The following is a 15,118-nucleotide window of genomic DNA, read 5'->3' on the forward strand; positions in this document are numbered from 1 at the left end:
TATAGGATGAGCCGATTCCCGCCACGAACGCATCCCGAATGAGGTCGTTGGTGTATTGAGTAGCCGACACCGCCTTGCAGTTGCAGGCTCTGGCTAGCTGTTGAAGTTCGCGCAGGTACTGTCCCGTAGTTTCGCCGGGCTGCCGCCGTCGAGTGGCTAATAGGTGACGAGCATGAATTTCGTTCGGCTGTTTATGGTACAGCTTCTTGAGCAAGTCGATAGCATCTTTATAATTTTGGGAATTGCGAATTGTTGCATACACAGTGTCGCTCACCCTGGTGTGGAGGACCCGCAATCTGTCGGCATCAGACTGGACTGCTGCCGAGGTCTCAACGTAATGCTCGAAGCACTTCAACCAATGGTCGAAAGTGTTCGACGCCCCAGCGGCACGCGGATCCAAGGTTAGCCGATTGGGCTTTAGCATCTGCTCCATTTTGTTCGAACAAAATTTTCAGTATTTGTCATGAATAAAATTGATGCGCGATTAATTCACACGGGAGGCTAGAACGTACCCGGGAATAAAGGCTTTTATTCACGACAAATAGGAGCACACTACTTACCAATATTATCCCAGACTAAAGACTGCTAGGAAGTAGCAGTGACCTTTATACTCCTGTAAGAAGGCGGAGCCGAACGGAGTGTACCACATAAACAATAATAACAGGTGGAACACCCAAACCCTAACCCCAACAGTAACAAGAGTAACATATGTACAAGTACCCATAGTGGTAACCATCTATGGTTCACCACACTTTGCTGAGCAGAATCATGGACTGATTCAGTCTATGGTTGCCAATGCCATGGTAGCTGGAGGAGGAGGTCAAATAGGGGTTTTCCTCGTGTTGTTTCTTTCACCACCTGCCGCTATAAAGCTCAGCCACCAGAGACGTCTTTCAGGATTCTTGGTCAGTAATGTTGCGACCGAACCATCCAGAGAGGGTGATGAATGGTCATTAACAGAAACTTTGCTTACCTATTTTTGATCTGTTACCATGAGACTTCATGGCATCGAGTGTCACTGTTAAGGACTCCCAAGCCATTCCTGTCCGATTGTGTACCACAGTGACATCACCTCTATTGTGTCTTTCATCCTGTGGCTTCCTTACACAGGGAAGGTGATGGCGGAATCAGGGATGTTGACTGAAATGTATGATTCTGTGAGTATGACCAGGTCAGGCTGTTGCGTGACCGGTCTGAGGGACAGCTTTCCTGATTTTGGCACAAGTCTCTAGATGTTTGTGTGAAAGACTCTGCAGGATTGACAAGCCTTTGTTGTATCAGAATTCAATGCTTTGGAAGCTCTGTGCAGTTGTCTTAATTCAGTTTTTGGCTTTTGGGCGAAGTACAGCCTTGCAATACATTCTTGAGTTGTGAGTTTGAAGTATTGGCTTTTGAATTCTAAATACTGAGACCTGGGTGCCAGTGGATATGGGCTGGTGAATGCAAATGGTGTCTAACCAGCTTGACATCTCTGTGGCGGTCCTCATGATGCAGAAGACATGAGAAGCCCATGGTCGACACCATTGTGAGGTGCAGAAAATTGCAAGATTGTGTTTAAAAAAAGCTTACCTCGCTTTCTGAAGCTCTGAGTAAGGAAACAACACACACATGTTCTGGAGCTAGTTCCTGAACCATTATAATCTTCAAGGACTCTGACACCCATGGCCTGTTTGATTTTTGAAATGCAATCAGTTATACATGTCCCATCTGGCTTGCTGTAGACATGTGACCTCTGCTCTGAGGGACTCCTTGCAGGCCACCATTTTGCAGTTCAGTTCAATAAAGACACTGCATGATAAAGACTGTAGTCTGTGAGCTCATAACATGGCTCACCTCAGGGAGGCCTAAATGTCTCTTTTAAACAGGCCCCAGCGGCACGGTGACACAGTGGTTAGCACTGCTGCCTCACAACTCCAGGGACCCAGGTTCAATTCCAGCCTTGGGTGACTGTCTGTGCGCAATCTGCACATTCTCCCTGTGTCTGTGCGGGTTTCCTCCGGGTGCTCTGGTTTCCTCCCACAGTCCAAAGATGTGCAGGTTAGGTGGATTGACCACGGTAAATTGCCCGCTCGTGACCCAAGATGTGTAGGTGAGATGGATTAGCCATGGAAAATGTGTGGGGTTACGGGAATAGGGAGAGGGTTTGGGTAAGATACTCTGTCATGAGTTGATGCAGACCTGATGGGCCAAATGGTCTCCTCTGCACTGAGGTTCTGTGATTCTATGATTTAATTGTGCCAATTATTTGAGTGAGGATTCAATGGTAGGCCTTCCTGACTATGTTGGCCACCCTCGGACTGGTTGGAGGAAGCTCTGGCCCAATTTGTTGACTTATCACCCAGACCTGACCAAGCTTTTCGTGACTGATTCAGTTAACAAGTTACACAACTGTTTGGCCTGCTGGATAGTAGATTCACAATATTTACCAGGTATCACACCCTCTGTCTGATACCATATTCATGACTGTAATTTCAGTGTAAACTTAGACAGGCTGTTTGACCAATGGGACTTCAAGATGAGCTGGTTTCTGTCTTCGCCCAATGTTGACACACAGTAGTTGCAAAGCTACCAGAAGTCAGCAGGTTATACGTTGGTGTGAATTTCCCGTTGGATCTTCTGCTGATGCCCACCATGACAGACCAGGAAACCCACTGGAGGCCGGTGTGAAACTGATTTGCAACCTGCTAATGGGATGCAAATGAAGGCCCAACCCTCCCCCCGACACAAACCCAGTTCTCAATGACACTGGTGGCAAAACACGTCTGGAACAATGTGGTGTGCAGATGTCAGGATGAACCATGCTTGGGGTTGTCTGTGGAGTTCAGGATGGAGGCTGCTGGCAACCATAGACCCAAGAACACCACAGCAATGGGTAGGTAGAAGGAGCATCTACAGAGGGATCTTCCAGATTCAGAGTCCCAGAAGAGGTCCATCTTTCAGCTTCTTAGGAGGTCACCTTCATTTTTAGGAAGACCATTTTTTTCCCTCAATAATCGATCTTGGGCGCATTTTCAAGATGACACCCGGATATGACGTGCCAGTCGGCATGCCCCGGCATGGAACATGACGCAAAACGACTGGTTGCATAATTAATGATGTCGGGACTGGTCGATTTGATGTGTTTTCTTGCCAACCTCTGCAGAGAGAAACACTCCCCGTTCCCACCCCCGCCATGGAACTTAGTCCCAAGATGGTAGAATCCCACCTGAAGTCTCATTTCCTTATTGTTCTTGTCTTTGGTAAAATTAATTGGAGCCCCAAGCCTGAAAGAAAATGATTTTTAAAAATTGTGTCATTCCCAAGCCCTTCATGGCATTATCCTTTCTTCATCTCGATACACTTTTCAGTCCTATATACCTGTCCCTGCTTTTCTGATGCTGGCTTCCTTTGCTTAACCCCTTCTCTGCACTTCATTTTTCAGCACCAAAACCTTTTGTCATTTTGGCCTTACACCCTGGCACACTTTTCAGTAACTCTCTCTCTGCCTTGCTACCTTACTCTCCCCTTTGGAAGTTCTGCCACATTCTGTCTCTTCTCTTTGGTCTTACCTTCGGCCTCACTGCAAAGCTCTGATCCTTTTCCTGCTACTTCTTGGTGGCCCTGCTGTTATTTATTTCACTCCAATGTGTCATATTTTATCCCATTAATGGTGCAATGAATATGCATTGCTGTTGTTGAAAGTGGTTAGCTTGACTGCGACACTGGCAGGGGCCTGGGAGTAAACCTCTTCGCCTGTGTTACTGTCATCAAAAAAGGAACTTCCTCTCCAATTAAAATACTATATACTAAGTCGTGATTGTTATTGTGAGGTTCTTGGAATATGGCAAGATCTGGATTTGACGCTAAGATATAGGAGCAGAATTCAGCCATTCGGCCCATCGAGTCTGCTCCGCCATTCGATCATGGCTGATATGTTTCTCAACCTCCTTCACCTGCCTTTACCCCGTAACCTTTGATCCCTTACCAGTCAGGAACCTATCTAACTCCTGAATCCAAAATCACCTGAAACATTGATGTATCTTCTCTCTCCAAAGCTGCTGACTTACGCTGTGTTTCCAGCACTTTCTGTTGTGAATTCAGATTTCCAATTTTTTTCGGAGTGATTTTCTTGAATGAATGTTTAGCGTACCTTTTGCTTAAGTTACAAGACTGTGTCCAACGAACTTTCAATATAATTATTTCCTTTCAATTTATAAACTTTTATTCAAGGCCGTTGTGAAGTTCAGAGCTTTTAGGGCAGCATGATGGCACAGTGGTTAGCACTGCTGCCTCACAGCGCCAGGGACCCTGGTTTGATTCTTGGCTGGATCACTGCCTGTGCGGAGTCTGCACATTCTCCCCGTGTCTGTGTGGGTTTCCTCCAGGTGCTCTGGTTTCCTCCCACAGTCCAAAAGGCGTGCTGGTTAGGAACATTGGCCATGCTAAATTCTCCCTCAGTGTATGCGAACAGGCGCTGGAGTGTTGCGACTAGGGGATTTTCACAGTAACTTCATTGCAGTGTTAATGTAAGCTTTCTTGTGACACTAATAAATAAACTTAAAAGCTTTTAATCAACTGTCAGTTTTTGCTATTTCACGAGATTGCACGATGTGGTTAATTCCTTTTCTGATCATCTTAAATGTATGCTTGCACTTTACCACGTATCATTATTTGGCCTGTTTTCAACAAATTAATCCCTAAATTTGAAATATCTACTTAACCATTTCAACTCCATTGAATAAAACTCAAATTCTGTTCATATGGATTGCCGAGTGAGTCAATCTGCACAAGTGCTTAACTTATCTCACTCTTTCATGTCCTGAATCTCAAGCCCTTGATAGAACTGTCACAATGGGATGAATTTGTTGGGAGAGGATCTCTCATGGCGAACACCATTCACTAGACAAATTTCATATGAACATACAAATTAGGAGCAGAAGTAGGCCACTCAGCCCCTCAAGTCAGTTCTGCCATTCAACAAGATCATGACTGATCGGATACTAACTTACCGCCTACCCAGTAACATTTCACCTCCTTGCTGATCAAGAATCTATTTTATCTCTGCCTTAAAAATATTCCACAGCCTTTTGAGGTAGAGAGTCCCAAAGAATCACTACGCTCTGTCTTAAATGATTAACCCCTTATTTTTAAACAGTAACCTTAGTTCTAGATTGTCGCACAAGAGGAAATATCCTCTCCACATCCACTTTGTCGAGACCTTTCAGGATCTTTAAGGCCCTGGATCTTTTTAATGTGAAATGATTTTGTGTCTCGCCTGGCGGGAAGAGCAGGCTGATAAATAGCATAGCCTGAGCAAAGGGGTATCTGGACCTTCGTGAATGACAAGACCAACAGTGAGATTTAAAGATTGAGAAAAAAGATCAACGAAGGGGAAGAAAATATGCTGATTTTGAGGTTACTCAGGTTACAGAAAGAGGGAAGGAAAGATGGAATTGAGATAAAGAAATGACAGAGAAGAAATGTAAATGAGGGTATGCAATTGCTATGATGGACTTCCAAATGTGTTTATAAAGTGGTGAGTAATTGCTTGTCAGAAAAGTGGAACCAGCAGGGTGGATAAAGGAAAACCAGTTGATGACCTGTATCTGGGTTCTCAAAATGCATTTAGAAGTGTCACATAAAAGGTTACTCCACAAGATAAAAACTCATGGTATCAGGGGTAATATATTAGCATGAATAAATAATTGGCTAAGTAACAAGAAACAGAAAATTGGGATAAATTTGTAATTTTTGTTGTAACATGCCTTTAAGGGGTATCAGCATGGTACCACTAGATGGGAAGTGTGTCATGCAATCCAGTCTTAGAACTGTTGCTCAGAACGGAGCACACCACACTGCTCTTTAAGCTTTATACTTGCGTCTAACTGTTCGCCTGTGCTTAGTCTTAATAAATCTTAATAAATAAATCTATGAAATCTATGAAAATGAGCCCACAACATGTTCAACCAATCCCTTATGAGTGATTCGGTATTATATGATTACATGAAATCGTGATTAGCAATAGTCAGAGACAGGTGGCAGCAAGAATAGGTTCAGGTAGGACATAGAAATCATAGAAACCCTACAGTGCAGAAAGAAGCCATTTGGCCCATCGAGTCTGCACCGACCACAATCCCACCCAGGCCCTACCCCCATATCCCTACATATATACCCACTAATCCCCTCTAATCTACGCATCTCAGGACACTAAGGGGCAATTTTAGCATGACATGGTGAACAGCCATAGATCATTCTACATGCTGATCATAAGAGATAGATAAAAAACCAAGTTGTGAGGGAGACATAAAAAGTCTGTAAAGGGGTAGGCATAATGGTAATGGGACTAGTAATGGGTTTTTTAAATCACAATCGACGGTTTCATGGTCATTTTTAGACTTTTAATTCCAGATTTTTAAATTTTATATTGAAATTGCACCATCTTGAGAGTGGGCAGCACGATAGCACAGTGGTGAGCACGGCTGCTTCACAGCTCCAGGGACCTGGGTTCGATTCCCAGCTCGGGTCACTGTCTGTGTGGAGTTTGCACATTCTCCTCGTGTCTGCGTGGGTTTCCTCCGGGTGCTCCGGTTTCCTCCCACAGTCCAAAGATGTGCGGGTTAGGTTGATTGGCCATGCTAAAATTGCCCCTTAGTGTCCTGAGATGAGTAGGTTAGGGGGATTAGTGGGTAAATATGTAGGGATATGGGGGTAGGGCCTGGGTGGGATTGTGGTCGGTGCAGACTCGATGGGCCGAATGGCCTCTTTCTTGGGCGGCACGGTAGCACAGTGGTTAGCACTGCTACTTCACAGCTCCAGGGACCTGGGTTTGATTCCCGGCTTGGGTCACTGTCTGTGTGGAGTTTGCACATTCTCCTCGTGTCTGCGTGGGTTTCCTCCGGGTGCTCCGGTTTCCTCCCACAGTCCAAAGATGTGCAGGTTAGGATGATTGGCTATGCTAAAAATTGCCCCTTAGTGTCCTGAGATGCGTAGGTTAGAGGGATTAGCGGGTAAAATATTTAGGGATATGGGGGCCTGGGTGGGATTGTGGTCGGTGCAGACTCGATGGGCCGAATGGCCTCTTTCTGTACTGTAGGGTTTCTATGATTTCTATCATCTGCCGCAGTGGGATTCGAACACTAGTCCGCTGGGTTTCTGTATACTGACAAGAGCAGCAGGCCACTGGTTATAAACAGCAGCAGCCACAAAAGGCTGGCCCTGCTCCCTCCCACTTTAACCTGGTGTTGAGAGACTTTTTACTGTGCCCTCCCACCCTTAGCCAGCGCGCGCCGCTGTCACAAGCCCGCGCGGCTGACGGGGACGTGTACGCCCGGACGCAGGGTGCGCGCACGTTGCCTGGCGACCGGCTGGTGGGTGGGAGGAAGGACGCAGGCGCAGTGGGGGATGGGGGCGGGGCGGGTTTGCTGACGCCGCTCGGCAGTGGGTGCCGGGAAATGGCGCGCATGTGCAGTGTCTGAAGCGTCCGGTAATGGCGGACAGACCGAGAGCAGAATGGCGGCGAATGAGACGGGATTGAAGCCGCCGCCATGTCTCCCGCACACAAGCGGTCGGTGATAACGTGGGCGGCGGGGCTGAGCTTCGCTTTGGTGCTTTCCTTCTACATTTTGGGCTGGTACCTGCTGGGCCTCCTGGCCGTGGCGTCCGCCTGGGTTTATTACTCTTCGCTGCAGGGAGTAGGCCCCAGGCCTGGGCCCCGAGCTCTACTCGAGCGCCTCAAAGCCTTCCTCCTCGGGACGCGTTGGGCCGAGGTGGTGCACAGTAAGCTGAACGGCGGCGGCCAGTGGAAAGGGAGAGGCCGGAGTGCCCGGGGCAGGCCTCAGCCGGGCCCCTGGAACCCCGGCCGGGCCCAGGGGAACAGCTGCAAGTGGGAGGTGGTGAATTGCGTGGAGCGCAACTCGCTGGTGGTGGCGGCTTATGCTGGCGAGCGGAGCCCGGCCGATCTCATGATGGGCAGCTACTTATCGAACGAAAGCTCGTCGCAGGCCCCGTTCAGCAGCAAGGAGCTGAAGAACCGCTACAGTCGGCCGAATCCCATCCAGACTCCCACCAGGAGGCTGTCCTTTGGGTAAGAGGCAAAGGACCTGGCAGAAGTTAACACACCAGGATCAGCAAACTCTCGCATTCATTCAACTTGTTCTCGTAAAGCTTCTTATTGTTTCGCGTTGCTCTGCTGCAATAGGTGCCCATAGCAATGCATTGCTGATTTGCTGAGGAAGAGGTTTAGATCTGTGTTCGAGTAATTTGGGAATATTTCACTGGGTTGAAAGCACTAAGGGAATACTGAGATTAGACATTAAGGAGTTGGGAAGGTATAGTTGAGGTAGAAGAACAATCATTATTTTAACGAGTGGTGGAGCAGGCTCCAGAGGTTGAATGACCTTATCCCCACACACAATATTGAATGTAGAAATAAAAATGCAATGCTGAGAATCTGGAATAAAACCAGAAATCACTGGAATTGAGTATCAAATCTGAAAAAAAGGAATGCAGGTTTGTAATTCTCATCAGAAGGCTGCCATTGGACCTTTTCAGAGTTTCAAATTTTTTTTGCAGTAATACAACTGCTCATCTATGCATATTTCAAGTTCTTGCAGAAAGACACTTCCTTTATAGAAGTGCTGTTAATTAAAGATAAAGCTGCATTTCTAATGCCATTCATGATCTCCGGTATCAGTGTGTTATAATCAGAAGTATTTTTGAGGCAAAGTTGCAGTTGTAATGTTGGAAATCTGGTAGCCAGAGTATATGGCAGGTTGTCGTCAACAGCATTGTGATGACCAGATATCTGTTTTAGTGATGATAATTGAGGGTTAAATTTTGGCAGGTTAATGGAGGGGATGTTGCTCCTCTTCAAAATAGTGCATGGGATCTTTTACATCCACCTGAAAGGCAAACAGATTCTTTGCTTAACATTCCATCTGTAAGATGGCACCACTGTCGGTGCAGCATTGCACTGAGTGTTAGCATAAATTTTGTGATCTGAATTCTGGTGTGCTTAACTTCTGAAATCTAAGAAAAACCTTATTTTCAGGCCTCCTGTACATTATGTTGATAAACCTTGATATTCTTGCCTTTGAATTTGATTGTGTCAAATCATGTTTATTTAATTTTGTACTCTGGTATTGAAAAATAAAATGAACACTAACGTAAACTGGGTATGTTGAAAATGGATCTAGAAATCAGTTACGCAAAATACTAAAAGCAAGGCCAGTTAATAAGGCCCTCCAGAAAACAAATAAAAGAAGGGGCTTTAGTTATCAAAGTTTAAAATTGAAAAGCAGAGAAGTTATGTAAAACTTGTAAAGAGCTTTGTTTCAATCACTTAGAATACCCAGCAATGATTAAAAAGGATAGAGAGACACTGGATGAGGGATCAAAATTATTTATCAGGTGATACCAGCACTGAGATCATACTTATCAGGAAAGGTGGTGGGTTGTGTACACAGAAGATGCTCACTACAATCTAATGGGAATTCAGGAGAAACTTCTTCAGCCAGAGAGTTGAGACTGCAGAACTAGCTGGCCGGGGAGTAGTTGAGGCGAATGGCATAGATGCATTTAAGGGAAAGCTAGATAAACAAATCGGAGAGAAAGAAACAGATGATTTTGCTGATACTGTGACGAAGAGGAGTGTGAGGAGGCTCTTGCGGAGCATGAACACCAGCATGGATCACTTTGGCTTAATGGCTTAATTCTCTGCTTTCCATTCTGTATAATCATGGAAAGTAGTTAATGTATGTTTTAGAATGTTCTAAAAGTCAATTGCTGCATTAATATTATAATGTGGAAGAATTTGGTTTAACCTTTCACTGTGCTGGGTTGGAATCAGATTAGTTTCCCTCAGAGCCAATGATATTGCCTAGCATATTCTTGGTTTCCCTCCACTCTTCCCCAGTGCTTTTTAAGCAAATTAGTCAACTTTTGAAATGTTAAAATAAGTGAGGTTAAATTTATAGATGGAATGACTTTTGGGAATTTTTACCAAGATGTGGGCTGGTATTTTATGACCCTGCTCAGGCGAGACTCCTAAAATCCTGCTCAAGGCCAACGGAGAATTCTGGGGTGTGTGTGGCGGTAAAATTCCGGCCATCATCTTGAATATTGCTGTTGACATGAACAGCGATAAAATTGTGTTCAGAAAGGTGCCAAAGGTAATTAGTAGTGCAGTAGTTAATGCAACACACAAAGTGTATGAGCATAATTGCCTTATTCGTGATGCTGTATTTTAAAATGAGTGCCTCAGTTGCCAAAATGGAGCAGGTTCACCAATTGGTGAAATGGCGTAAGGTGTTTAAATTAAGGGGGAGATGGTCAGAGTTCTGCTGTCGGTTAGATCACGATCCCATATCAGTTAAATAGGGTGGTGAGAATGACTTCAGTATCTGTCACCATTCTGTGTTACTGGCAGAGTATGCTGATATGGTTAGATGGCAGTGTGTTCATCATTCAAGCTCTTTAAGATGTTGGTTGCAGCTATATTGTAGAACATTAGTTTGTTGCTTTTGTTGCATTCGCTGCAGTTGGATTATGATCAAGCACAAAAGATTGACTCGGTGACCCAATCTCTTGTGGAAATTGGGATTTGTTTCTAATATAATAACTATACATGTGTATATAGTACTGGAGCTATTAACCATTTAGAGAACAAAGTTTTCCAAATGGTTAACAACTGCAGCCATTGTGCAACATTGCAGGGAAACTGGGGAGCAGGTCCATAGTGACTGTTAGTAAAAATCTTCAACTTTCCTGTTGTCGCAGAAACTGTTATAGTGACAGCATCTTTTATGCTTTTTCATATTTGTACTTCCACTTGATCTGTGGTTTAACATTTTAGTGTTGCACACAGGTGCATGTTTCAATAGTGGTGTGTGAAACCAGTAGCTACAGTTAAAAGCACAATAGAAGTGATTCTTCATGCACAAACAAGCAAATCTAAACTGTTAACCTTATCAGGGCTATGGAAATATTTCCACTCCAAAGTGAAGCAGAGCTCAAACTGGAAGAGTAAAGCATATCTTGTCAGTCTCGCTTCATTTATTTTCAGCATTAAATTTTAATGTTAAACCGAGAGTGTCAGTAACTGGTGAAACTAAATTTGTCAATACTTAGATAATGAATAGACGGGAACATCTGTTACACTCTTTCCTTTGCAACATTGCCATATTCCCATTTGTTAAGTTGTTGATGCCAGCTTCATGTAAGCAAATCCGCTGGAACATTGACTTTTGTTCAGGACTTGTCGTTTTTCCCACATTGAAGAGTGTGCCAACCACAATGAGGACTGCCATTCAGCTCAGCTTACCTCATCTAGGAAAGCAATCTCCCCATCACTGTATCCAGCTTGATCACTTGATACAAAGAACATCTATACAACTTTATTGCTTAATATTTCTTTCCCCTGTATTCCATTCTCAGGGTTTAATTTCCAGATTTACACTGCCACTGTTAGAGTTTTTCATTCAAAAAAATTAACTCTCCGCTGCCTCCTTTCAAGATTCAGTAGGCCAAGTTCCTCCAGCCTTCCTTCATAGCTAATTGACGCTTTTTCACTGCTTTCTAAGTTTGAAGAATGAGATGTGGGATTCAAACTATGAAACGATCACAGCCTTATACAGTTGAGACATATGCTCTGAGTCGTTTAGCTCTAGAGTTAAATATTTTGACTTGCTTATTAGTGGCCTTTACTTATAAATATCATTCTTGGGATACTTCTAATACCTGTTTTATTTTGTGTGCATAGTCAAGATTTGCACTTGAACTCCATTCACCACCAGGGCTCTGCCAAACTACAAGTTTTGTCGAGCTCTGACAATTGAGTTTCAGCTGAAATTTCTTGTAGTAGAAATTGTAGGTTTGGCCATTTGGTTTGTGTGCTTCACATTCCAGCCCCAAAGCAAAGTCACAATTGCACTCTCTCATCTCAGCGGGTTTCGATGAGGGATCCTCTGCAGGTTTGAATTAACCCAACATTAGGATGTGTTAAATTATCACGGTGAGGGGACACTCACTAAGTTAATTCTCAGCAAATGATAAAATATTTAATGTAAATTCAAATGAGCCTTTTAAAGAATGTAAACTTGTATCTCAAAGCCTGGTTGTTTAACACAAGAGGTGTCAATGAATTTCAGCGTTTTTTTGCCAATGACACTTTTCAGTAATTTTTCCAAAATGAATTTTAGCATGATTCTTTATACTGACAACAGACATTTTAATGAAAGGCTATAACAATTTGCCTGGATTTGTAGCCACTTCAATTGATCTGTATCTTGTGTGCACAGCAATGTGGTAAGATGTTCACTGCTGAACTGAAGTTGAATTGCAGTTGCATTCTGTTTTCTTCCAGGTCTTGAAACCTGGAAGAAAGTTTCTTTGCAATATTAAAATTTCAGTCTGCACTTGTATCTAATTTTTGGTCTGCAATTAGTTTTTGTTCCCTTTCTAATTCTCTTCCCACCGCTCTCCCTCAATGTTTCTGATTTGCTGGGACGTGGCTCCATTTGTTCCAGGAGCCCTCAAATCCATTGGTGGCATGGCCACTTTTTGTTGTGGAGGCTGGGTATTGAGTGTTCTGAGGCCATTCCATCATGGAGAACACGATGACCAAACCCAATCAATGTTAAGAGTCACTAATTAATCCAATGAAGAAATCAAGAAGCAGTTTACTCACAAAATTCTTAGAATGTGGAATCTGTGACCTCATGGAGTAGTTGAGGCTGATATCATAGATGCATTATTTAAAGGGAAGCGAGGTTAGGATAGGAGTGAGAAAGCAGTGAAGGTAAAGTTAATTAGATGAAATGAAGAGTGGGAGGAGGCTTGCATGGACCATAAACACCAACGTTGATGTGTATTGGTTTGAACAGCCTGTTTCTATGCTGTAAATGCTAACCAATGTGATGTAATCCTGACATTCTTGCAAGTCAACTAATCCCAGTTGGCATTAGTGGATAGCAATGGAAGTAAAAGTTCTGACTTCTATTTTCCCCTTTGATCCTTTACTTTGGACCTTTGAGGTCACGTATAGCACCCTGTGGCTGGATTAAGAACCTGTAATCCTTGGTTTTATGATGGTTTTATGAAATCAGTGCATGATTTGTGGGGCCACTACTAATTGAAACATCAGAGAACATCGAAGTTATTTCTAAATCTGTATTTGAATTATCACTAATGCTAAACATTTGGCTGTATGGATTTCCCTGGTTTTGTGCGCTCAACCTCTTCAAAGGCAATTGAGGGTGGCCAACAATTGATGGCCTTGCCAGAGATGCTCCTATCCCATGAAAGAACAAAATAGTCATTCTTTTTTCACTGAAGTTACACACAAACAACTAACTTTCAAGCTGCCGTGGACACTGCATACCTCTTGTTAATCTTTGTTTCTGAATCATTTTGTCTCCTCTAGGGAACATCAGGCTATGATGAATAAATTTACAGTGACCCCTCGGAGACGATATCCAATCCACCAGCCCCAGTATTCAGTACCAGGAACTCTGCCAACTGTACGGTGGGATGGCTACCAGAAGAAAAATGTTTTGTCCTCCAGGAATTCACCCATGGTACATAGTCCAGTGACTGTAAAAATTGCACGCCCTGATGCAAGTATAATGCGGTCACCTCTGTAAGTATTCTTGGTAACCATTTTTATATTCAAAGTTTCTCAGGACTTTCCCAGGTTAAATCGAATGATATGAAAGAGTGCAAACTCAAAGCGCTTTATGTATCCAAGTCAGCACTTTGGATAGTAGCAGATTTGTATTGGGAAGAAGCTGAGCATCTTTCTTTGTTTATATGTATCTACAAAATCCTTTTAAGGTGAATAATCTGATTTAAAAAAACATATAATATCTCAGTGAAATAGATGGACAACGAATTTTACAAATCCTTCTCATCAAGTTTGGAAGTAAAAGTTTGGTGCGGAATTTGCTTTAATGGAACCTTCAAGTTCACATGGCTAAACATGGTGACACAAGTTACAAATGTAAATAGGAGAGAATGTTCACAAGATAGCTACATACTGGGTTGTCTAGCCCACCATGACTATCCCTTAAGTCCATTCTTCTTTCTCCCATCCATTGTAGATGTGATACCAGTGTCCTTGCCTCTACTAATCCACCCTGAAGTCTTTTCTATGTGTTGAGCACTTGTTGCATGAACAATTCCTTCCTGACCATTGTCCCAAATTGCCTTTTCTCATTTGATCCTGTGCTGTCTTGTCACTATTTCTGTGGAGCAGTTTTTCGGATTCACCTTTTCTATCTTTTTTTTAACGTATTTTAACAGTGAGGTCCCTGAGGATTGGAGGATAGCGAATGTGGTCCAGTTGTTTAAGAAGGGTAGCTGGGATAACCCGGGAAATTATAGGCCGGTGAACTTGACGTCTGTGGTAGGGAAGTTGTTGGAGAGGATTCTTAGAGACAGGATGTATGTGCATTTAGAACGGAACAATCTCATTAGTGACAGACAGCATGGTTTTGTAAGAGGGAGGTCGTGCCTTAGAAATTTGGTGGAATTTTTTGAGGAAGTGACAAAAACGGTTGATGAAGGAAGGGCCGTGGATGTCGTCTATATGGATTTCAGTAAGGCATTTGACAAAGTCCCACATGGCAGGTTGGTTAAGAAGGTTAAGGCTCATGGGATACAAGGAGAAGTGGCTAGATGGGTGGAGAACTGGCTTGGCCATAGGAGACAGAGGGTAGCGGTCGAAGGGTCTTTTTCCGGCTGGAGGTCTGTGACCAGTGGTGTTCTGCAGGGCTCTGTACTGGGACCTCTGCTATTTGTGATATATATAAATGATTTGGAAGAAGGTGTAACTGGTGTTATCAGCAAGTTTGTGGATGACACGAAGATGGCTGGACTTGCGGATAGCGATGAGCATTGTCGGGCAATACAGCAGGATATATATAGGCTGGAAAATTGGGCGGAGAGGTGGTAGATGGAATTTAATCCGGATAAAGGCGAAGTGATGCATTTTGGAAGAAATAATGTAGGGAGGAGTTATACAATAAATGGCAGAGTCAGCAAGAGTATAGAAACACAGAGGGACCAAGGTGTGCAAGTCCCCAAATCCTTGAAGGTGGCAACACAGGTGGAGAAGGTGGTGAAGAAGGCATATGGTATGCTT

The 15,118-nt window shown here is 43.7% G+C and overlaps 1 protein-coding gene across 4 annotated transcripts in view; it reads left to right on the plus strand.

Annotated features, from left to right (window-relative positions):
- The first annotated feature begins 7,435 nt into the window (after positions 1-7,435).
- Positions 7,436-15,118, plus strand: part of pom121 (POM121 transmembrane nucleoporin) — a 57,207-nt gene continuing 49,524 nt past the window's right edge. For 3 of the 4 annotated variants that reach the window (XM_078225082.1, XM_078225084.1, XM_078225083.1), the window contains exons 1-2: positions 7,446-8,062; positions 13,400-13,615. In XM_078225082.1, coding sequence (XP_078081208.1) covers positions 7,524-8,062; positions 13,400-13,615 — 755 coding nt within the window. In that variant the 5' untranslated portion in view covers positions 7,446-7,523. Of the gene's footprint in view, positions 8,063-13,399; positions 13,616-15,118 lie in introns of all 4 variants that reach the window. The other variant, XM_078225081.1, reaches the window with a different exon arrangement.

This window comes from Mustelus asterias, chromosome 12 (genome assembly GCF_964213995.1).
Source record: "Mustelus asterias chromosome 12, sMusAst1.hap1.1, whole genome shotgun sequence".
NCBI lineage: Eukaryota > Metazoa > Chordata > Chondrichthyes > Carcharhiniformes > Triakidae > Mustelus > Mustelus asterias.